The sequence below is a fragment of the Myotis myotis genome, unplaced genomic scaffold, assembly GCF_014108235.1.
Source record: "Myotis myotis isolate mMyoMyo1 unplaced genomic scaffold, mMyoMyo1.p scaffold_m19_p_10, whole genome shotgun sequence".
NCBI lineage: Eukaryota > Metazoa > Chordata > Mammalia > Chiroptera > Vespertilionidae > Myotis > Myotis myotis.
Window position 1 is genome coordinate 52,939,143 of NW_023416314.1, and position 25,679 is coordinate 52,964,821.

Below are 25,679 nucleotides of genomic sequence, written 5' to 3' on the forward strand. Positions count from 1 at the left end.
CAATAGCCTATCTGCTTAAGTAATGAAAAGCATTTCCCTAAACAATATTTAAAAAATATTAACAGTGCAAATATCATCTTGTACAATGGACTCAAGATAATTTCATTTTATCTGTTAATCAAAAACAAGGCTTCATATACAGCGTTATAGAATAAATACCAAACTAAACAATGTTATAACATACCACATTTCTAGAATTACTCATAAATTTATAGTACTTTTAGCTTGACAAAGTCTAAGAAGAATGGCGTATTTCTGCAATTTAACGCCATGTAGATTTAAAAGAGTATTGCAGATTTTTGAAATCAGAATTTCAGTCTGTTCTATAGAATCACATCTAGAAGAGACTTTAAGATGTCAGTAAGCATTTTATAGATTTTAATGAAAATTGAAATAAAATAAAAACTAGGATGCATACATGGAAAAAAGTAAACAGGTTATACTGAAAAAACATAAAAAGCCAGAAATTTCACTTACAGTTCATCCCATTTAATAAGATAGAAGAAATTCTTATAAGTGCCAACCTTCTTTGATTGAATAGGTTTAAAAAGGTCTTTTCCATTGTGAGACAGGGAACATACCAAGTAGTATTTTTCATAACTGGGGGGGGGGGGGGGGAAGAGTTTAATTTCATTGTATTTGATAATACAGATTAGTTAACTAATACAAATATATATCATTAGCCATCCTTCCTAAAAATGACTATTATCTAAAATAATTTGGTCATCATTCATTTGAACTTATAAAAAAATCTGAAATGTAACTACTACAAATTCTGTTAAATAGAGAGAGGCATAGCAAAGGGTATACAGAAGGGAACATGTATTCCTAGCTGCCAGTCTAAGGGGGCAAAATGATACCAGCTGGAGAATTTATCTAAATTTTGTGCTCAGTTATAAGCTTTAGATTTTAGTTGAATGACACTGAGCAATTCTTCATTTCTAGAATCTAGGAAGACAGAGTACAAACATGATCATCCCTAGGTGCCATTTTCCTTTGCTAAGGCACTGAAATAGAGTCAGTTAAGCATATGAATAGTGCATTGGCCTGATTTGCATTGAGTCAGTCTTTATTAGGAGGCTTCCATCAACGGGACAGATGCTGTTATATTCTCGAATTACATAGCAACAATTTAGCTCCTAATTGCCACAAGTAGCTGATTACATACAATCAGGCAATCTTGTGGAACAGAAGTCTTAGGCTCAATAAAACTACTGCACTAATATTCTAATTTACTGGTAGGCTTACACATTAACCATTTTGTTAATATACATAATATATTATAAATATAACATTTTAAAGATATGGTTTTATTGATTTTATAGAGAGAGGAAGAGAGAAACATCGATGAGAGAGAAACATTGATTGGCTACTTCCTGCATGTCCCCTACTGGGGATCAAGCTCACAACCCAGGCATGTGCCCTGACCAGGAATTCAACCAGTGACCTCTTGGTGCATGGGACAATGCTCAGTCAACTGAGCCAGACTGGTCAGGGCTATAAATATTTTTTTAAATTTAATCTCATTGGTTCACAAAACACCACTAGCTAATGATTTGATTGCTTTTCTCAACCTCATACCACTTGCCCCTCTTTATTTCAGCATTTTGTTAACTTTATTTCTATCTTAACTATCATTGTAGTTTTCTGTATTGTCTTCTATTAATAGTGTCCCTAAATTTATTTGTGTGAGTATGGAAGCTATGGAGGGTATTATCCCTGTAACTAGTTAAAAGAATGAAATACCTTCAGACAGCAATAGTATCCATTTATTTATTTTTTAAGTATTTAAAAAATACTTTAATATTATTTTATTGATTGATTTTGACAGAGAGAGAAACATTGATTTACTGTTTCATTTATTTATGCATTCATTGGTTAATTCTTGTATATGCCCTGACTGGGGATCAAACCCGAAAGCTTGGCATATAGGGACAATGCTCTAACCAACTGAGCTACCCAGCCATGCCAGTACCCGTTTAAATGCAAGTTCCAGGAGGGCAGATTTTTCCTGCCTTTTTACTGTTGCATCTCTAGTAGCATGAAGAACATTGCCCACAGATGGCGCTCAGTAAATATTTCTTGAATGAATTAATATACCACATTCAACTTATTATGTTATTTTTTTACATTTCATTTTTAAATTTTATATAAAGCTCAATTTAAGCAGAATTTATGTTTGGTATCTCTTTACTAGGTTTTACCTTATTTTATAGCATTAAGCTATTATGAAACAATTTCATTTTAAATATTCAGTTCAGACTTTTCAGTTTATATTGGTCATTTGCAAATAAACTGAAGTTGGCAAACTTGATGGCATTGACAAAAAATCAGAAAGGGAAAACCTAAATTAAAAATTATAGAAGAGCCCTGGCCAGTGTGGCTCAATTAACTGGAGTAGCATCCCACACACTGAAAGGTCTGGAGTCCCATTCCCGGTGAGGGCACACACCTAGGTTGCAGGCTCGATCTGCAGTTGGGGCATGTATGGGAGGCAACCCATTGATGTTTCTCTCTCACATCGATGTAGCCGCCCTCCCTCTCCCCTTTCCCTTCCTTCTAAAAATCAATGAGTATGTCCTCAAGTAAGATAAAAATAAAAAATTTGAAGAAATCTGCTCTTGCAGACATCAAAGTCTAGCAATCAATAAACTACTAAAAAGAATAAAAGGGGATAAAGTCTAGTCCCATTATACTGTTCCAAATTACCCTGGTTAAAGGCAAAAGAATACCAGTCATAAATTAGACCAATTTATTACTCAACATTTGCTCTAGTAAGTTTAAACATTTTCTTGCCTTTTTTGCATGAAGCGGGAGTGATATTTTTTTACTGGAACAGCTTCAAAAATTCCTGTAATTTTTATAAAATCCACAAAGGTATCTGGTGGTTCTTTTTTCATCCATGTAAATACCAAGATGACAGTGGATGCTGACATTTTACGACTAGAATAATTTCTAGGTCTTTGTACATATATTCTTTTAAACAGTTACTTACTTTGATACCCAGTTACTTGAAATTCCATGTGCAGCAAAAATGGTAAACTGGAGCTGTTCTGTTGCGGTACATGCTTCCTTGATGTTCCTGTTACTTTGAGCACAGTCCAAAGAACTCCTACCAGAATTCCCATGGAGTCTCAGAAGATCATAAATTGCTGCAGTTAATTGATCCATGCTTACTTGAACAGGATTTTCAGGATTTAGTGAGCCTACATGTAAAGAAATTATTAATATAATTCTCTGAAAAAGCAACAATTATTGCTAAAATTTAAAGAACTTAAAGACATTCATACCCCTAGTTGAACTCTTGTTAGGGTCTCCCTTTCCAGAAGTCACCTGCATACACATAAAAAATTAGTAAAACAATTGCCTATGACATAACATTAAATGTTTACTTTTCACTTCAATACATTAATTAAATGCTATATCAAAGAAACCTTTCCTAGGGGAAACCTCCCAAAAATGTCTGCAGAATTAATAAATCAAAAAAATAAAATCTCCCAACCAAATAACAGATAATTTTTGGTATCAAGAAAATCATAGTATAATTTTATTAACCAATGTCACCCCAATAAATTCAATAAAAAAGAAATTCATAGAGTAACTGAAAATTACTGCAAAATATATAAACTCAACAAAATCTGCCTCATTAAACTAAATTAAGATTTGAAACCCAAAGTGATAAATATTCTAATACAGTATTTTATTTTCCATTAGTTGCTCTATTATTAGCATGATAAGAATAGCCTTAAAGAAACTAGAACTCGCTTGGCCAGCGTGGCTCAGTGGTTGAGCATCCAACCAATGAACAAGGAGGTCACAGTTTGATTCCCAGTCAGGGCACATGCCCAGGTTTCGGGCTCGATCCCCAGTGGGGGGCATGCAGGAGGCTGACAATCAGTGATTCTCTCTTATCATTGATGTTTCTATCTCTCTCCCTCTCCCTTCCTCTCTGAAATGAATAAAAGTATATATTTTAAAAATATAAAAAAGAAAAAAAAAGAAACTAGAACTCTATTACAATTTTGTGTCTCAAAATAGCTCTTATAATTATTTAAATTGAGCTCTCCTCATATTCTTTGCTCCTTTATTCATTAATATAATAAACAGAAACCTCAAACATTAGGACCATGGTAGTTGATCACCTCCAAGTGATTTCATGTATATTTAAAAAAATTTTAAAACAAGCACAAATTTCTGAATACCATATGGACAGGCTCTCTGAGAATAAATGGATTGAGCTATCTCCCAGATATCTGTTGAGGGGCATACTATCAACATAACTTTTAACTATCAACATAACTTATTGTGTCTTGCAATCCATTTTCTCTCATCCTTCCAGTAAAAGCTATGAACATCCCTATGAACAAAAAGAGCCTGGGGAGAGCTTTTACTAAAAGCAAAGGTATCCTATCAAAAGAGGGCTCCTAACCTGGTTTCCACTGAGGCAGTAAGTCACTATTACTAAGGCATTTGGGTCTTCTCAACTCCAAAATAGGACTTCCCCTACTGGCAGTCATGAACACTCCATCCAAAGGGAGAAATGGTACCTACTATCATCTCAGTCCTTCATGCCAACCAAATCATTTATGCCAGAGTTCCTGCTCTACATAAAAATGGTTCACAGTTTGGCATCCACCTATTCAATGTCAACTCTCACAAAACTTCCAAGGCAGCCCATCTCCTCTTAGGAATTCCCTACCTTACCAGGTAAGTCACCCACTCAACTCAAGTTTAAAGCAAAGCCCTGGCCAGTGTGCTCAGTGGTTAGAGTGTCGGCCTGTGCACCAAAGAGTCTTGGGTTCAAGTCCCAGTCAAGGACACATACCTGGGTTACGGGTTTGATCTCTGGCCACTGGCAGGGCGTGTGTGGGAGGCAACTGATCGATGTGTCTCTCATATTTCTCTCTCTCTCTAAAAATAAAAATTCAATGGAAAAAATGAGGATTAACAACAAAAAACAAAACAAAACAAAAAACCAACAAAAAAGAGTAAAGCCAAAATTAAAATAACATTTTGTTCAGGAGAAGCAAAAAGCTGCCAGTATAAGCAATAGATGGTCACTTAAGTACTACATATCTGCATGCAATAAAATGCTAATTACTAAAAAATACTCACATCAGCACTTTTACTCCTTGGAAGATTAACTGCTCTCTTTAGCTTCTTTACTGATTCTGTAATGGCAGGAGTCTCTACACCATCTAAAGCACTACAGATTTTTCTTACGGCTCTAATTACTTGATCTACTGCTCGGTGCTGGTTCTTTAAAAAAAAAAAGTAAAATAAACATAAGTATGTGGAATTTAAAGGATCAATTTCAGACATGAAGTCAGAAACTAGACATTTCTGATGTACCTAAGAACAGATATTCTTTACTCTTTTGTGGTGAAAAAGAAAAAAACACAGCATTTCAATATAGTTATGCTGTTTCAATATAGTTATTTCAATATAAGTTATAGTTCACTTTAAAGTAGAAAAAACCAGGCTTAGTTAATTTTCACTTTGCCTAACAATTATTTATATGCAAATACCATTAGTTTCATATTAGAATCAGAAATAATAGCAATAAATTACTAACAAATTACTAAATCTCTAAAAATAAACAGTTATCTTTTTTAATTTTCATTGGGAATAATTTCCACATTAAAAAAAAATTAACCCTTCTCTCCATCTTACAAAAATTTGGTATAAAAAAAAACAAGTTCTTTACAGGTTAGTTACATATTAATAACATTGGACAACAGTTACTAGAAATTCGCCATTTTTTAAGCATCATTTGCATTTATACAACCATCATTTTAAAAATTCTGTTAGAAGAAAAAACTTCCTTGAGGACAATCCCTATGAACTATTCAAGTACAGTTTATTCACCATGATTCAAAAGTATATGTACAAATATGTAATAAAATCATTTACCTGATGTTAATGATTTAAAAATGTCTCCACTCCATTATTGTTTTAAAGTACATTATCTCTTTAAAAACATTCTTATATAATGTATTAATTCATCAAACATTTATGCCAAACTTCCATGCCAAGTACTGTTAGAATGGGCTGAAACTCAGTACTGTACAATCCGTTAAAAATTTAAAATTTTCCACTCTTGAAGCTTGGCTACCATAAACTGAATGTTCCCTTCACCTTCATGCTTAAATGAAGCCACCTCATTTTCTCAAATATTCAATTACCTGGCAGTCCTCAGGGGCTGAAGGTCTATTATCTAGCTCCCTATTTTTACTTACTTATATTTCTGCTGACTTTTACTCCACCTTCATGCAAAACCTTTTCAGTTTTGAGGCTCATGCCATTTTCCTATACTATCCTTCATCATTTTTTATGTGCCAATGATCAAATTGTTATGTATCAGTTTCAAATCCATTCTTCTACGGTCTACTTTGTATAACTGGAGCTAGACCCTATATGAACATTTCTTTTGCCAACTGGAACAATGTTAGGATTTGTCAATAGAGGGCACCAAAGGGACACTCGAAGGCTAGCAGCATGAAGGTAACTCTCATCAGGGTTCCAGTCCTTTTTAAATTCAGGGTGGTAGCCTAGTGATCCTCAAAGACCAGGCACCCTCAGACCATGCTCTCCCAATCTGACAACTCTGGCAAGTTTCTTTGCCATAGGCAACCTGTGTGTTCCTGTGACAGCCATAATTATAAGGTGGGGGAGAGGCTCTATCATAAGTTCTTAGAGTTCTTTCACTACCCACTGTTCCTCAATCTAGAGGTAATAGCTGCTCTTTTTGCACCTATTACTTCTGGATCCCTTCGAGCAGGGTTCGCAAACATTTTTCTAAGGCCAGATAGTAAATGTTTTAGGCTTAGTGGACGACACAGTCTCTGTCACAATTCAATTCTGCTATTAGGCATTACAGTTGACATGGATAATTCATAAATGAATGAGCATGAATATTTTCCAATAAAACTTTATAAAAACATGCGACAGGCTAGATCTGGCATGCCAATGATATGCAAACTCCTGCCTTAAAGTCCTCTTTAACCCCCTGTAGTAATTAACTACCTTTTACTAAATTTCCCTGTTCAAATAATTATATAATTTCTGTCTCCTGACTTGGCCCCTGAGTGATCTGCCTTGCCACTGACATGCGGTCACTTCCCCCACTGCATGCCACATGTTTGCTCTAAATATTTATCTGACTTTCTATTCCACCCTATATCCTATAACCGTGGTCGGCAAACTGCGGCTCGCGAGTCACATGCAGCTCTTTGGCCCCTTGAGTGTGGCTCTTCCTAAGCCTTAGGAGTACCCTAATTAAGTTAATAACAATGTACCTACCTATATAGTTTAAGTTTAAAAAATTTGGCTCTCAAAAGAAATTTCAATCGTTGTACTGTTGATATTTGGCTCTGTTGACTAATGAGTTTGCCGACCACTGTCCTATAATAACCGTCAGTTACATAAATGTCTGTGTGGAAAACTCACAATATCTTCAACCCCAAAACTGCACCCTATCAAAATCTCACCTACAATGTCATACTCTGATCACAATCTCCTTTGCTTCTAGCCCTTGCACCCTCATTCTGACAAAGCATGTTATTTGAGCTCTGAAACGTCTCTGCTTCTTTTACCAGACAGCTTCTAACAAAATCTCACCACTATACAGATTCAAGAGTCTCCAATTTTTGCCTGGCTGGTGTGACTCAGTGGTTGAGCGTCAACCTATGAACCAGGAGGTCACAGTTCGATTCCCAGTTAGGGCACATGCCTGGGTTGCAGGCTTGATCCCTAGGGTGGAGCATGCAGGAGGTAGCTGATCAATGATTCTTTCTCATCGTTGATGTTTCTATTTCTCTCTCCCTCTCCCTTCCTCTGGAAATCATTAAAAAAGATTTAAAAATTAGAATAAAAAAAGAAACAAACTATAGATACATCCTACAACTTTTATACTACAACATGGGTAGAGCTTAAAAATAGTATGGTATGAGAAATAAATCAGATATAAAAGATTACATAGTGTATGATTCCATTTACATGAAATCTCCATTAAAGGCAAATATATTGAAACAGAAACCAGAACAGTAGTTGTTTGGGGAAGGGAATGGGGAAGACTGCAAAGTAGCACATGGAAACCTTTTAGGAGTAATGAAAATGTTCTAAAACTGGATTGTGGTAATAATTATACAACTCTTTTCATTTACTAAAAGAATCACTGAATTGTACACATCCAATGGGTAAATTCTATCTCAATAATGCTATAAAAAATATGGGAAGTAGCCCTGGCCAATGTTGCTCAATGATTAGCACATTGGCTTGCACACAGAAGGGTCTTGGGTTCGATTCCCATAAAGGGCACATACCCATAAAGGGTTGCAGGTTCAATCCCCCAGCTCTGGTTGGGGCATGTGTGGGAGGCAACCAATCCATGTACCTCTCTCACATCAATGTTCCTCTCTCTGCCCCCCTCCCTTATTCCCTTCCACACTCTCTAAAAATTAATGGGAAAATATCCTCAGGTGAGGATTAACCAAAAAAAAAAAGGGGGGGGGGAGGAATAAGCACAAGGGGCCCAGTTGGGGAGAACACCTGCAGATCAACCAAAACAAAGGAGGAAAGGGGTAGGAGGCCAGATCAGAGAGGTAGTGGGTCAGAATGCATAGAAGCCACAATTAGGGCTTTGAATTTTACTGAGATAGCAAACAAATTTTTGAGCAAAAGAGTGGCACAATTTAACATTTTTAAAAGGTTTGTACATTGTATTAACCTTTTCAAATAACCATCTGTTAGCTTTTATTTTCTTTTATTTTACATTTGTTTCCTGTGCTTATTTTTAATTTTTAAAATAATTTTTTTTTTTTTATTATTAGTTAAGGTATTACAAATGTGTCCTCATCCCCCCCATTAACCCCCAACCTCCCCCACACACACAAACTCATGCTCCCATCCCCCTGTTGTCCATGTCCATTGGTTTGGCTTATATACATGTATACAAGTCCTTCGGTTGATCTCTTCCCCTTACCCCCGCCCTCCCCTACTTTCCTTCTGGGGATTGATAGCCTGATTGCTGTTTCTCAGTCTTTGGGTCTGTCCCTTTTCATCAGTCTATGTTGTTCTCTATAATCCACAAATAAATTTTTTTAAAATATATTTTATTGATTTTTTACAGAGAGGAAGGGAGAGAGATAGAGAGTTAGAAACATCGATGAGAGAGAATCATCGATCAGCTGCCTCCTGCACATCTCCTACTGGGGATATGCCCGCAACCCAGGTACATGCCCTTGACCGGAATCGAACCTGGGACCTCTCAGTCCGCAGGCCGACGCTCTATCCACTGAGCCAAACCGGTTTCGGCATAAATTTTTAATTTTATAATAATTTTATATTTATAGAAAAGCTGCAAAAATTGTATAGCATTAAAGGAAGCTAGTTTAACATTTTATATATCCATGTTACATTTGTCAAAATTAAGACATTAACACTGGTTACATTACTATTAACTATAGACTTTATACAGATTTCGCCAGTTTTTTCACTGATTTCCTTTTCCTCTTCCAGGATACAATCCAAGATACCACACTGATCTAGTAACCTATATGTATTTGTTTGTTTGTTTGTTTATTTATTTATTGCTATGACTGGGCATCAAATCCATGTCCTTCTGGTGCCCAGGATGATACTCCAACCAACTGAGCCACACCAGCCAGGGCATGACTTATTTTTTTAAACTATCATTTTGGTTGCCTGTGGAAGACAGGCTATACAAAGGTAGAAGCTAAGAGAACAGTAAAGAAACTATTATAACTATCATAATTGACAAGGACTGTAGTTTTGATAGTGATAAAAAGTGGTTATTCTTAATATTTTCAAGGTAGAAAAGACAGGAATTAGATGCATGTGGGATGTGAAAGATCCTTTTCTTGAGAAATCAAATATGATTCCAAGATTTTGGTGTGAGCAAATAACAGGACAGAGTTGCCATTTATTAAGAAGGGGGATTGTGATAAATAAATATGAAGGATAACATAAAAAATTCAGTTTTCTAAATCTTAAATTTGAGATGTCAAGTAATAGATACTTGAATTTGGAGTTGAGGGAAGAGGTTAAGTCTGGAGATATAAATTTGAACCATGAGCATGGAGGATATTTAAAGACATGAGATTAAGTGAGATCACCCAGGATGTGATACAGAGAGAAGAGAGGAGGAGCTAGACGAGCTCTGAGGCATTCTAATGTTCAGAGGTCAGGCAGATAAGGAGATCAGGAGGAAGCCACAGGTAAGAGTGCGAACAGAGCAGACATTGGAAGTAGGAGACCAAGAAAGTGATATCACAGAGGCCATGTGAGTATTTTAAGGAAGAAACAATAAACTCCATCAAACCCTATAGAAAATTTGAGAAAAATAAAGACTAATAAGTGCAGTTTTGGGGAAGTGCTGAGATTGAAAGCTTCACTGGAGAGGGTTCATAAGAAAATGGGAAGAGAGGAAGTGAAAGCAGCAAAACAGACTAACTTTCAAGAGTGCTGTTGCAAGTAGAATAGAGAAGTGGGGTGGCTGCTGCAGGGAAATGTGGACTTTTTATTCAAGATGGGAGAGGTATCCAGGACTCAGTCCTATATCTTTTTTTTAATTTATTTTTTCCCTCTACCTGCAATGATCATCTCATCCAGTCTTATGGCTGAAAAAGACCACTTATAGTCTGATGATTCCCAAGTTATTATCATCTCCAGCCTGGATCTCCTCCATTAAATTCCAGATTTATATCCTACTGTCTATTCAACATCAATATTTAGATGAATAATAGTCATATCAAACATAATGTCCAAAACTGAGTACCAGATCTTTTGCCCAAACCTGCTCTTCTTACAATTGTCAACATCTCACTAAAAGGCAGTTCCACAGTTCCAAATGCTCGCTCGTGAGTGCGCTCTCTCTTCTTTCAACCTCTCTTCCTTCCCCTCTTCCTCTCTCTCTTATGTTCGTCATCCAACTTATGGGTAAACCATCCTAGCATAAACTTCAAAATATATCACAGAATTCAACCCCTTCTTACCACTTCTACTATAATCACCCTGGTCCAAGCAATCACATCTCTCCTGAGGCTAGCAAAACATTTTCTTAATTGATTTGTTTCCACTCTTGCCTTCCTCTCTCATTCTATTCCAGCTATAAAAACCTGATGGACCTTAAATATACCAAAAACACTCCTCTCCCAGATAACCAGTAATTTCTTTCTCCATTCTTTAAGATCTTTACTCAAATCATCTTCTCAATGAGGCCTTCTCTGATTACCGTATTTGAAATTGCAACATTACTCTCCTCCTTTATTTTTCTCTGTATCACTTACCACCTGATATCACATATACTTTGTTAGTATATTTTATTGTCTGTCTCCTCCAACTAGAATTAAAGGGCAGGGATTACAGTTTCTTTTGTTCACTCCCATATCCTTAGCACCTACAACAGTGCTTCGCAATGAGGAGATACTCAATAAACATTAATTGAATAAATGAAGATGTGTATCTATAATAATAAAAGCGTAATATGCTAATTAGACTGGATGTCCTTCCAGACGACCTTCCAGACAAAGCCAGGGCTGCAAGGGAAGCCCGGGTCCAGGTTGCCAGAGGGAAGCCAGTGCCGGCAGCCAGGGGAAGGAAGGTCTACTCTTGCATAAATTTCGTGCATCAGGCCTCTAATATACTGATAAGAATGTACCACTAGCTAGAAATATGGAAGTTAACCAACACTATTTCTTCTTCTTACATCTCATTACCTGTCAAAACCTTACCGCCCTAGCTGGTTTTGCTCAGTGGATAGAGCGTTGGCCTGCATACTGAAGGGTCTCAGATTCCATTCTGGTCAAGGTCACATGCCCAGGTTGCAGGCTCGATCCCCAGTGGGGGGCATGCAGGAGGCAGCTGATCAATGATTCTCTCTCATCATTGATATTTCTATCTCTCCCTCTCCCTTTAAATCAATAAAAATATATTTTTTAAAAAAGCTTACCAATTTTATCTCCTAAGTATTATGAATTAGTTCCCTCCTTTTCAACCTTCACCATAGTCATTATCTTTCATTTGGACTACAGGCAATCCTCGGGTTATGTTGGACTCAACGTACGTCGTTTCGTGGTTACGTCGCCATCTCCCATTTATTTATTAAAAAAAAAGTTCCATCATTTCAACGTATGTACATATGTGTTTTATGTTTTTTATTATTTATTTACCACAAGTAAAGGTCAGGAATTGTTACCTTTCTTTTAAATTTTTTTTACTGTTTCACTTCATTACTGCTGTGTATGTGCTCCATGTGAGTGACGTAGGTGCTTATATAGATGGGTTCCAACTGACGGCAAAAATCGCGTTACATCGCGCCGCAGGAACGGATCTCCCGTAACCCGAGGACCTACTGTACTATACAAACAAAACCTTCCTAAGTAGCATTCCTATACTACTATACCAAGTTTGCCAACCCTAAATCTAATCTCCACAGTATGCATAGCCCGAGTGATTTCAGAGCTCAGGACTAACCATGTCACACACCACATCCCACCCCACCCCACTTCCTATTCTTAGCTAAAAATACCATAAATAGCTAGAGCAGGGATTAGCAAACTTTTTCTGTAAAATGGCAAAGTAGACAGTTTAGGCTTTGCAAGACATATAGACTCTGTCCTAACTACTCAACTCTAGTATTCAAGCACAGATGAAAGCATAGAAAATTATATAAACAAATGGCTATGGCTGTGTTCCAAAAAAAATTTTATTTACAAGAAGAGTAAGTGGACGAGATATGGCCCCCTGATCTAGAGGATAAAATAAAACTCTTTAGCATGCATTATAAGGTGGTAACTTATGTCTAGCTTTCTCTAATGTCAACTCTCAACCTTCACTTCACACTTACCCTTAAGTAGAGAGATGTGTCCTTCTCGGATCTCCCAAAGAACCCCAATGCATACCTCTATTTTACATTTAATATTACAATTTTGTTTACATCCCCCATCACTAGTTTCAAATCCCTGGTAGATGGGGACTAGGTCTTTCATTTTCCTAACTCCAATAATTAGCATATAGTAAGCACTCAATAAATGATTTGAATTGAACTGAAGGTTCCTCCTAGTAATAAAGCTGAAGTGAGAATAGACATGTTGACTCAACATTATTAACAACTTTCGTTAATAATATGGGTCAGAAAACAAGTCATCAAACATCAACATCAAGAGTATAGTTTAAGTAGCCCTTTATAAACATTTTATCCAAAGCCAACACTAGTATTTAAAAGAGGACAGAGACAAGAATCTTTAAGTCACCATGCCAAACTGTGAATTAAGACGTACTTCAATTCGAAGAGCCAGCTCCACTTGGTTGTGATAAGAATCTAAAAGTTCTTCAATAGGGTGTCTGAAATAAAGAACAGCTAGTTATTGTGGCTGAAGGAAACTATATACAAAAATATGACTGTGTCATTTACCAAAAATCAATGTATTCACATCCAAAAGCAAAGTTTGAAAACCTGCAATTAATGCTTTAGATGCCATACCTTGTCATGACTTCTTTATAAGGTTTTTCTATTTGATGCAGATGTTTGTTTAAATCCACAGGTGTTTCATCATCTTCTGCCTAAACAAACATATATACACAAATGTTTACCAAAAAATCAAATCCATTCTTTGGTCTTTCTATTGCCAAATTAAGTATGGTTGAATGTACTGTTCTTGAAACTAAAGTGATTTTTCAGAACTGAGGCTAAAATATTATTTATAATTGACTCCAAAATAGTGAATCAATATCCTAAAACATTTTTTAAATGGATAAACATAAATTTTTTTAAGTCTAATTTTTCATATATAAATAGATCCCAAAGCAAAAACTATGTCTGTTCTATACAGAGACTAGGAAGCTAAAAATACTTTTAAAGATGGCTGACAGCCAAATGAAGGTAGAGTGAAAGCCAGACAGGGAAGAAATCATTTGAATTTCTGCATTTTCTTTCTACTGATTATTATCAAGTTTCCCTCCACCTTACCCCCAATAAATGAAATACTAGTCTCTCCTACCATAAATCCTTACTATGCAAATTTACTCAAGAATATCATTCCTTAAGAAACTGAAAAGAGAAGTTACTAATGATTGCTAAAATGTACTGAATTTTGTGAAATAGTTTCCACCCAATTAATAAATTCTACCTAAAACAACAGTAGAATTTAAGAAAATAAAGAAGATAAAGTAGAAATGATTGATATTTTCCCACCCCAAATTCTACCAAATGAATAATTCTCCTTAGACATTAAAATTCATCAAGAGTATATACAGTAATAAAATGGCCTCATTTTCTGCATGCTATTTTGCTTAAAGCTCCAAAGAAAGTACTGTATTTTAAAACACAAAATTAGTTTTTATTTGTTGAAAAATAATGTATTTTTCTCAGTTTGCTGCAAAGGTCAATATGGATCTCTTTTTTCCCTCAAACCATATTTAGTATTCAAAATCTTTCCCTCTTCCTCATTTCTCCTTGGCTGGACCCTAATGTTTTCATTCTTGTATAAAACAATTACAAATCAAATGTTTAATCTCTCCACTTTGATTTTCATATAGGTCCCCAGCTCTGAGTAGTATGCTACTACACCTCCATGATTAAAAATCTCACACATCTGCTGAAAAGACTATTGTTGAGATACAGAGTTCATCCTTTCCAGACAAACCCATAAATCTTGGAAAATATGCAAACTGCAAACTGGCTCATTAGCAGAATTATTCAGATTTAACTAAATGCAATGCAGTTATAAGGTAAACACTTACTGTTCGGGCCAGATTTTGGCACATTGCGCTTAAGGTCAAAAGTTGCAGTTTAATCTCTGTGTCCCATTTTCGACAGTTTTGAATATGTTCATGACTTCCAAGGCAATGATTACTGTTAAAATATATTAATGACTCATCAATGTTATTTTCGTAAAACTATAAATTATAGAGGTGAGAGTAAAATATAAAATTGTATCTGCATCAGAAACTAAAGAGAATGGTAAAATACAGAGAGAGCTTTTTAACCAGTGGGAGCATTTAAGTAGAGGAGTATTTCTACATGAGAAGAATCAAAGCAAAGAAGAAAGAAGATGAAGAAAATAAGAAAAATAGGGACAGGACATTTTTATTAGCTTAAGAGAACGAAATCTGTAATATAACTAACCAGACCAAATTCCAGAGGTAATAATTACCTGGTTCGTATGATTACTTCAGTAATAATAATCATATTAGTATTATGACCCAGCCAGTGTGGCTTAGTGATTGAGCGCTGACCTATGAACCAGGAGGTCACAGTTCAATTCCTGGTCAGGACACATGTCCAGGTTGCGAACTCCATCCCTAATGGGGGGCGTGCAGGAGGCAGCCTATTGATGATTCTCTCTCATCATTGATATTTCTATCTTTCTCTCCCTCTCCCTTCATCTCTGAAATCAATAAAAATGTATTTTAAACAAAGAAATCACAGCTGACTACTGTGTATAAGCAGTACATGTACAAAAGGAAAATGGAGTCTATAATGATGTGACCCTTTGCAGAAAAAAAACATTAAATTCACTTATCAACCAAATGCCCACCACTCTTCCCTTCTGAGACTACAAACGCTTTAAAAAAATTTTTTTTAACTTATTGATTATAGAGAGGGGGAGGAGAGAAACATAGATTTATTGTTTCATTTATTTATGCATTCACTGACTGACTCTTGTATGTGCCCTGACAGGGGACTGAACCCACAACCTTGGTATATTGGGATGACGTTCTAACCAACTGAGCTACCCAGCCAGAGCTGAGATATACACTTAAGGGAAATACCATGTCTTAATTATCTCTGAAATCCCTCCACTGTCTTAGACATGATTTCTTAGACAAAATAAATCTCAATACAAGTTTATTGATACAATTAATCAATTTAGTAGGATCCAACGTATTATTGATTTACAAACTGAACTTGAAATTTTTCTAATTTAAGCTGTTAAAAATGAATTCCCAATGATGTTGCTCAGTAGTTAAATGAACAAACTTACTTCTGCAGTACTTCTTCTTGACCACAAACTTTCAGAACATAGCTGCCAACATCTACTTCATTCAAGTCATCATGCACCCAGCAAAGGGCTTGCATAATAATAATTTCTACAGTAGAACTCACTGTAAAAGAGTTAGTCATCATTTTCATTTTGCTTATTTAACTCTAAATATACATTTATTCAGATTGTATTTCTTATTACCTAAGACAGCACTATGTAATAAAATATAATGCAGGTTACATCTATAATTTAATATTTTCTAGTAGCTACAATGAAAAAGGTAAAAAGAAATAGGTGAAGCTAAGTATAATGTTTTACTTAATCTATCAAGATTTTTAAATTTCTGATTATCTTATATTCTCTTAAAATCCAGTGTGCATTTTACACGTACAGCACATCTCAAACTAAATTAATCATATTTCAAGTGCTCAATAACCACATGTGGCTACTGATTACTATCTTAGGGCTAAGCAAGTTACCTCCCTATTACAGACACTTCCAAAAAGGATGGCATTTAGCAGTATCTAGCAAACAATAATTTAAACCACCATTAAGAAAAAGAATCACCATTTTAAATGTTTGACATTTGCCTGGTAAATCTTCTGATAAAGAATAAAAATCTAACAAGTAAAGAATTATTCAATTATCATTCTGGGAAACAGCTAGATACTAAGATCACAGCACATTAAAAACTAAGGTAACCTTTAAAGTAACCAATTTCTATACTTCAAGCTCCAATGCTAGATTTAGAAGACACTGATTACATTAAAACTTCATGAAAATTATCAACTTGGCAGAAAAGGACATAAAACCTCTATTTAATATAATGGCTATATTTCTGAATAGTTAAATATGTGTTAACATATATCATTTGAACATACAAACCATTTGTACCATAATATGGTTACATTTCTTAGTAGAAATGTACATTATAAATCTGCACATTAATGAAGAACCAAACATTAGGCACTTGAAATTTTTTTAAGCAATCAGATCTTGATACAGCAAACCAAAATGTGATACAAATTAAAACATTTATTATCAATGTGTAAGCATTGATACTCATGCTTATTTCAATCAAGGGACCTATTGTCTTTTTTTTCTTCAATTTTAGTATTAACTCTTACTGCATAGAGGTAAATGTTTCTTCAAACCAAAATGTGAGATATATTTAAAAAGAATAATTCTTCCTTTAGAAACTAAAAAATGACTGTTTATAGTTGGCTAACATTTTTGTTTCAGATTTTTTTCAAAGGGCCTTTAAAAGTACAAAGCTACAGAGTATCCAATATTAGACATATTCTTAGTCATAACCATTAAAGAAAAAAAATGGCATAATTTTTAGGCCAAAGTGCTATAGAAATATAGGATCTTATTCTACTGTTGGAATCCCATTAAAATAATATACATTGTGAAAAGCAATAAACTATAAAAAAAAAAATAAAAGCAGTTTTTAAAACTATAGCAAAAAATTTCCTATATCAAATTTTGAAGGAAGGCTTAAAACTAAAGGAGAAATATCTTCTCCTTGGAGCAGCAATTTTCAACTGGTGTGCTGTAAGAATTTTTAAAACATGCCATACCTGACTATTTAGTTGGAGGCACTGACCTCTTTTTCCTCAAATTGTCATTTTAAAAAATGACGCCCCAGCCAGTTTGGCTCAGTGGCTAGAACATCGGCCTGTGGACTGAGGGTTCCTGGGTTTGACTCCAGTCCAGGGCACATGTCCGGGTTGCAGGCTCGATCCCCAGTGGGGGGTGTACAGGAGGCAGCCCATCAATGATTCTCTCTCATCATTGATGTTTTTATCTCTCTCTCCCTCTCCCTTCCTCTATGAAATCAATAAAAATGTTTAAGAAAAAATAAAACCCAACACAATAGCCATCTGGAGTGAATGAATCAAAATTATACTTTTTTTTGGCAAACTGGCAAAAAATACATTTTTATGTATGCCATGAGATGAAAAAAGGTTGAAAATCACAGCCTTAAAAGAAAGGAGCTTAGCAAGATAACTGGAATTTCAATTTCACTGACAGCTTTTTATAAACAAGCATTCTTCTTGCCATAAAACAAAAAAATAAAAAATTTGATTTTTTATTTAATTAGCTATCTATTGGCCTTTTTATCTAATGTTTTTGGGCCTTGGCCAAGAGCCACTGACTAACCAAAGTTACTCAGTATTTTTCAGAGAAATATGTACAGTAGTTACAAAGGTAAACTGTTTTCCCACTGGTCCTAACCAGGAAAGTATCCAAATGAAATGCCAACTTTTTGAAAAGGATAACTAATGAATGTTAAGTATTTTACCATATTCACACACACACATTTTTAAAAACAGAGTTGTTTTCTTAAGAGAATGAAAATTATTAACATTTTAAACATTTTCTCTCTAATCAGAGCAAAACAGGATGGTTGGGAACTACAAACTTACCATCACATGTAAAAGTAACTGGTAGTTGAAATCCTTCAATTTCAATGGAGACCTTCACGCTAGCATTCTCTCCACATATGTTTCTTTGCACTGTGACTGGACTTAACAAATAGCCTGGATTTGTGCAGTGATTGGTATATGGAAAGTTAGTCTTTAATCTGTTCACAAGAAAGAAGAAATTAAATTCTTTTTTAAAGCTGCATTTATTTGAGCCCTGAACAAGGCTTTGCATGCTTACAGCTATTCAATTCTGTGCCTTTGTTCAATTCTAGAGCAGTTCATGAGAACTGCAATGAATGGACCCCTGTCAAAACTCCAAATACCAGAATTTGCCTTTTAAATCAAAGGAATTCAAGGAAAGAGATTAAGTACTGCCAGGATATCTTTTGTAGCATTATCAACATTAACCGAGCACACACTGGACACATAACATTAAATGAGGTGCTCTGTTTCAGATTCTTTTGCTACACAATATAATTACACAAAATGGTACATTTTTAACAAATACTGATAATACAGGTGATGCAGCCCTAAATTGTAACTGCCAGAGGAATAAAAGGTTTGTTGTCTTTTAAAACATCTTTTTTTTAAGGTTCTTTTTCCTATACATTGTTTCTGGTTGTTAGACAATGATTTAAAAGTATACACACACAACATAGAAAATGGATTTTACAGTGCTATGAGGCCTTTATTTCCTCAAAGTAATTTCTAAAACACAGAGAATTTCCTATAAATGTACTCGTAACATTCATAGATATTCAGAGGAGCAATATAGTTTAAATTTAAATATACGAGCACGGTGTATAGCTCATCTCCAGACAGTACTTCTGTTATCAGAAGACAAAAGAGGATTTGATGCCTTCTTTAAACTAAGGAGCTTCTTTTTAACTTTTTTTCTGGAGGTTAGAAGATGAGTTCCAATCTTCCCATCTACTTTTTTCACAGAGCTATAAAATGAAATGAATACTGGAAGTGCTGCCTATTTGCTTCTGTAGAGATTAAAACAATTAAGTCACAAGGGAAAAAAGAGCCATTCATTTCTTCAAGGGACATCTCCTCCTGACTTCAATCTCCAAGGTCACAGGAGAACAAGAGAAGTTCCTAGAACAGGGTTTCAAAAGCACCTCTATTTCAGTGCTCACTTCAGCAGCACATGTACTAAAACTGGAATGATACATAGAGGATTAGCATGGCCCTTGTGCAAGGATGACACACACATTTTTTAAGCCTAAAAACACACAAAAAAACGCACTTCTGCTTTCTACTGCTCTGAAATATTTGTTGTAATCATTCTCTACTAAAGAAAATAAAAATAAAATTACAAGAAGAACTCATTCTTTCTTTAGTTCATTTTTGGGTTTCATATTACACAAGCCAGGGTGTGTGTGTGTGTGTGTGTGTGTGTGTGTGTGTGTGTGTGTAAATAAAAAATAATCATTTTAATAGAGCGTGGGCCTGCGGACCAAAGGGTCCTGGGTTCCATTCCGGTCAAGGGCACATACCTTGGTTGCAGGCTCTTCCCCAGTCCGGGGAGCATGCAGGAGGCAACCTATCAATGTGTTTCTCTCACATCAATGTTTCTCTCTGTCTTTCCCTCTCTCTTCCACTCTCTCTAAAAATCAATGGAAAAATATCCTTTGGTGAGGATTAAAAATAAACAAACCAATGTTTGACCAAAAAAAAAAAAATCATTGTAGATTACTGGCAGTCTTTGTAAATAACTCAAAGATTCAAGTAGTGAGAAAAGGCAGATCATAGAGGGCCTAATTTCTTAAATTAAATGCAATAGTCATTCAACAGTTTCATAGAAAACACACAGGACTTCTGGAGAAAATTAAAGGGATTAGATCAGCGGTTCTCAACCCATGGGGCGCGATCTCTTTGGGGGTCGAATGACCCTTTCACAGGGGTCGCCTAAGATCATCGGAAAACACATATATAATTACATATTGTTTTTGTGGTTAATCACTATTCTTTAATTATGTTCAATTTGTAACAATGAAATTGGGGGTCACCACAACATGAGGAACTGTATTAAAGGGTCGCGGCATTAGGAAGGTTGAGAACCACTGGACTAGATGAACACATAACAGATTATTTCCAAATCACGAACGTAAAAGATTATTCCCAAATTGTTAACCACACAAACATAATGATATAATGGCATAGCTAATTTCTAATAAATGCAATTTGCGTAATAACTCATCCAAATTGTCTCCTATTTTAAATGCATAGTGAAAAATATGAGTTTTAAAAATCCAGTTAAGGAGGAACCAAGAGGGCAGCGTAAGGTACAGACCTGTGCGTGCTGCCTCCCACAACAACATTGAAACTACTAACTATAAGACAAACAGCTATCATTCAGAGCCACGGGAAAGCTGGCCCAGTGGAAACGCTACAACTGGAAGGAAATAAAGAAGAGCACTGAGACTGAGTAGGATGTACAGAGGCGCCAAGAACAGAGGTACGGAGTTGTGCGCCAGGCGGGCTGCAACTGGATGCACGGTTTTTTTCAATCGGAAGGGGTTACAAACTCTCGAATCCACTGAGCTTGTTTGGGGCGGGATTCTGAGGTCCCAGACCCCTACAGGGAGAAGCGGGATGGCCTTGCAGCGGGTTGGAGAGCGAGGGTGGCTTTGTCATGGAGCTGCTCACTGGCACTCGGGGACGCGGAAACGCGGAGTCGCGGAGAGGCGAGGAGTCGCAGAGAGGCCATTGCTCTTTGCTCCGCCCTCGTGATTCCCGGAGACCCCTCCCTACTCAATTTACATCCCTGCCCAAGCTGTGCCAGTGGCACAAAAGGAACCACCTGTGCTTTTGCAGCCTAACCCAACAAACTGTAGATTTCAACTCCTCGCATACATAAGGGACACACTCAAGAGGCAGAATCAGGTTCAGAGGAAGCCGGAGCCGAACCCAGCTGGGCCGGCGACATGGAACCGCTGTACCAGCAAACGCACAAGCAGGTCCACCAGATCCAGTCTCACATGGGACGCTGGGAGACGGCAGACAAGCAGTCTGTGCACTTAGTAGAAAATGAAATCCAAGCAAGCATACCAGATATTCAGCCACCAGGAACACCTGGAGATTTTGTCCAGCAAGGAGCCGCCCAACGAAAGACAGAATGCCAAACTTTGTGTTACCAGTTAAAGTATGATGTCCAGCAACTGCACACTGCTCTCAGAAACTTCCAGCATTATCGATACGCAAGGGAGCAGCAGGAGAGACAGCGAAAGGAGCTTCTGACTCGCACTTTTACCCCCAACGTGGGATGCGACGGCCCCTGCGAGGCTGCGACGGCCCCTGCGAGGCTGCGGCCCCGGTGAGGCTGAGACGGCCCCTGTGAGGCTGCGACGGCCTCTGTGAGGCTGAGACGGCCCCTGGGAAGCCAAGAAAAATACCACATGATCTCACTTGTTTATGGATAATAAAGACCATTATAAACTGAAGAACAAAAATAGATACAGAGCCAGAGCAGCATTGAACAGACTGTCAAACTACAATGGGAAGCCTGGGGAGGGTTGGGGGGGACGGTAAGAAATCAACCGAAGGACTTGTATGCATGCATATAAGAATAACCAATGGACACAAGACACTGGGGGGTAGTGGAGGCCGGGGGAATGTCAAGGGGGGGTGGGGGGAAGGAGACGTGTAATATTCTTTGTAATAAAGAAATAAGAAATAAAACAAAATTAAATTAAAAAAAATCCAGTTAAGAGTCATCTTTGCAGGGAAGAAAAAGTGGCTCTACTGATATTTTTCTTCTTTTTTCCCCCTAGGGTATTCTGCAGAAAAGAAATTCTGGTTAAAAGGTAACATAAAGAAAGACAGTTTTAATGAAATATTACCAAGAGTCTAGAAAATCTAGTTGAATAGTAAGTCCATCAAATAACATTAAAATAATGTACCTACTCAAAAATTATCTGCAAGTCCCAAACTCTGCTTTGCTTAAAGCAAATCACACTAGGGAAAATATGGGATTAAGAATAAATTCCCATGGTGGTGATCTAGTTTCCCTTCTTTTGATAACATATCTCATCCCCCTTAGCCACTTCCACTTTTTCCTTTCAGAGTTTTTTTCTATCTGGTGTGAACTGAGAGGACTCCATTTCGTCTTTGCTAGCAAGACCATTAGATTATGAAATCTAACCTATCAGTGGTTGTATCTCCTGCCTTCAAAACCTCATCTGCAGTGGAAGAAAAGGAAGACAGAAGGATAGAAAATTAGAAAACAGAATACAAAGGGAGGAGGGATCCTTACAGTGTATGAATTCCTGGATCTGGCTGTCACTTAGCTCTGTCCTATATCAGCTTGTAAACCGATACTAGTACATAATCTTTCTTGATTTAAACTAGTTTGAGGTGGGTTTTTAGTACTTATAATGGAAGTCCAGCTAATACAGTGATATAATGGAAAGAAAACACACTGAACCAGAGGCAAAAGAAACCTGGAGGAATAGTTCAGTAAGCTTGGTAGGTAACTTCTCTGAGTCTCAATTTCCTCATCTATAAATATTAGACAGATTTAAAATTAAAAGAACGTTTTAGAGATGCATTTTTTTAACCTTCAGAAAATATACTTGCTCCTCTAATGGTGCCTGTTATCTCTTACAGAAGTATGACAGTATTTTGAATGCTAGAAAAGTATGTAGCAAAACAAAGTGTCCCTAAGACAAAAAAAAGCATTATCTAAGTGTACTGAAACTTGAATGTTTAAGCCATAGTTTCACTGGTTAATAGATTATCAGATGTCTACTGCATGACCTCAATCTTTCTTCTAAATACTTAAAAACCTAACAGATAAAAATATACGTTCAACTGTAGTTTGTTTATGTGCCAATTGAAGTTTTAAGCCACAGGGAGAAAACTATTAAAAACTTGAAGAATTTAGAATTCTTAGTGCTAAGTTAATTTTCAATAAATATTTAAGCAAGCATTTAATAAAAAATAATCTTTAATTTATAAAAAAATGTCCTTACTTTGTAATGGACTGACAAAAAGCTGCTACTTCCTCATTCTGCACTTCAATTTCTTGTAGAAGAGAACTTCCAGTTGGCAAACTACTGGTCCCATTTGGGTCTTTCTGTAATCAAAAAAGTATTTTTATTTTAAAAGTAAAAGATACCCAAAATGCTAAATAGCAGCATAGTACAAACACATTTTTACAAAGATATGGAGGTAAAATAAATGACATTAGTAACAGTTTTAAATTATGGACTTTTCTATCCATAAAAGTAATGCCAACTAAACTTTATTTTAAAATTCATTGGTTTTATTTGCTCAAAAAGTAGAAAGATGCTGTTCTTTGTGTTGGTTAGTAAGAATATAATGCTAGCCTGGCCGATGTTGCTCAGTGGTTGAGTGTTGACCCATGAATCAAGAGGTCCCAGGTTTGATTGGGCAAATGACTGGGTTGCTCGATTCCCAGTAGGAGGCAGCTGATCAATGTTTCTCTTTTATCGATATTTCCATCTCTCTCTCCCTCTCTTTGAAGTCAATAAAAATATATTTAAAAAAAAAAAGAATGGAATGCTGAAAACATTTTCATTCAAATACTTCCTGAAATAAACACAAAGTTAACAGCTAAATGAAATTAAAGGACTAGCCCTTATTTTACAAAAATGAAGAGAGAAGCCTATTTGGGACTTCCCTAATAAACCAGCAATTCTATATACAGGGTGGGGCAAAAGCAGGTTTACAGTTGTGAGTACACAAAACAGAGTTTACTCTTGTATATTATTTATTAATTATTGTATTATTTTCCATACAAACAACAGTAAACCTACTTTTACCCCACCCTGTATTTAACTTAGGCCTTCAATTCCAACAAAGCAGCTGGTTCCTTACACAAGACAATGAGATCTAGGAGTTAGTGGACATTTTCTATGATAATAAACTTATACAAACAACCCAATAGTCCTTCAAAAGTTAAGTTTATGTCTGATTGAAATTCGTGTGCAACCTTTAGGAGATAAATTCACCACCCAAGCAAAGGCAAATTGCAGAGTTCATAAATAGAGGCATTTTGGTTACTACATAAAAATACTTAATTTGGCACAAATTTCAAATGTAAATTTCCATTAAAATTAGAATTAGAATGTTCAACAATTAAAAATTAAGTGAATCAATCCTAGCCCGTTTGGCTCAGTGGATAGAGCAACGACCTGCAGACTGAAGGGTCCCAGGTTCGGTTTCAGTCAAGGGCACATGCCCAGGTTGTGGGCTTGATCCCCAGTTGGGGGCCTGCAGGAGGCAGCTAATCAATGATTCTCTCTCATCATTGATGTTTCTATCTCTTGCTCCCTCTCCCTTCCTCTCTGAAATTAATAAAAAGATATGTTTTTTAAAAAGTAAGTGAATCAGAGCACAGTGTATAAACATCAAGAGTTGTAATGGATTTCAATGAACATTTTGTCAGAAAATTAAACTGGAAACTTAGGGCAATAACTCCTTTACGAATTTTCTTCTTTTAAAACGTGGCAGAGACCTTTCTGCTAGAATGTGATATGCACATTTGGGGAAGAAAAACAAACAAGTCTTGAGTTCCAGAAAATCGCAACTAAAAATAACAAAGCTTATAAGAAAAAGAGGTAAGGCTGATTACTCAAAATCACTGTAACTTCATAACCAAAGCCCCAACTAACACAATAAAAAGATCTTATAAAAATACTAGCAAAATGAAGTCTCCACTTGAATTTGTACCTAGCATTATCCTGGAGCTCCTGCCTCCTCATTTATGATATGGATTCTTGAGGGCATTTATTAAAAATATCATCTAGACTATAGATTTCTTCAATAAACAAAGTTCTTAATGCAAAGAAAATGTCTTCACAACAGTTAATGTATTCACTGCTTCACCAGAGAGCTTAACACTGTGGAATATGAAACCATTCTTAAAGCTACTTATCCAACTACCATTTTTACTAATACATTTCTGCAAGATTTTCAGTGTTTTCCTTAATATTTTCTTATATTACTAATACTTTCTCTTTAATTGTCAGAAAGTCTGTTGATTGTTTTAAAATGGTAATATGCTGGTAAAGATTATGTGTGAACTGATGCTACTTCCCCATTATACTGACATCAATCTCATATTTAACAATTACATCCATTAATTTGTGTTACAGAATAAAAGCACTGGAGTAAACAGACCATACTGCCCTAAAATACTGAGATTTGTTGTTCCTAACAAACCCTTTGGTCTGACATTCCAACCTTGTCATAATCTAATCCAATCATA

General features: G+C 36.0%; 1 protein-coding gene and 1 non-coding gene across 8 annotated transcripts in view; one reads left to right on the forward strand and one right to left on the reverse strand.

Annotated features, from left to right (window-relative positions):
- Positions 1-25,679, reverse strand: part of PIK3C2A (phosphatidylinositol-4-phosphate 3-kinase catalytic subunit type 2 alpha) — a 96,860-nt gene that overhangs the window by 32,425 nt on the left and 38,756 nt on the right. For 6 of the 7 annotated variants that reach the window (XR_004970441.1, XM_036325548.1, XM_036325544.1 and 3 more), the window contains 10 exons: positions 23,419-23,522; positions 18,440-18,597; positions 16,008-16,128; positions 14,764-14,875; positions 13,505-13,584; positions 13,302-13,365; positions 5,116-5,259; positions 3,291-3,333; positions 2,996-3,206; positions 478-600 (listed from right to left, as the gene is read on the reverse strand). Coding sequence is in view for 6 of the 7 variants with exons in the window: in XM_036325548.1 (XP_036181441.1) it covers positions 478-600; positions 2,996-3,206; positions 3,291-3,333; positions 5,116-5,259; positions 13,302-13,365; positions 13,505-13,584; positions 14,764-14,875; positions 16,008-16,128; positions 18,440-18,597; positions 23,419-23,522 (1,160 nt within the window). In the remaining variant the exon portion in view is untranslated. The remainder of the gene's footprint in view (positions 1-477; positions 601-2,995; positions 3,207-3,290; positions 3,334-5,115; positions 5,260-13,301; positions 13,366-13,504; positions 13,585-14,763; positions 14,876-16,007; positions 16,129-18,439; positions 18,598-23,418; positions 23,523-25,679) is intronic. The other variant, XM_036325549.1, reaches the window with a different exon arrangement.
- Positions 19,574-19,681, forward strand: LOC118665532. The gene has a single exon (XR_004970649.1). It is a non-coding gene; the product is annotated as a U6 spliceosomal RNA (small nuclear RNA).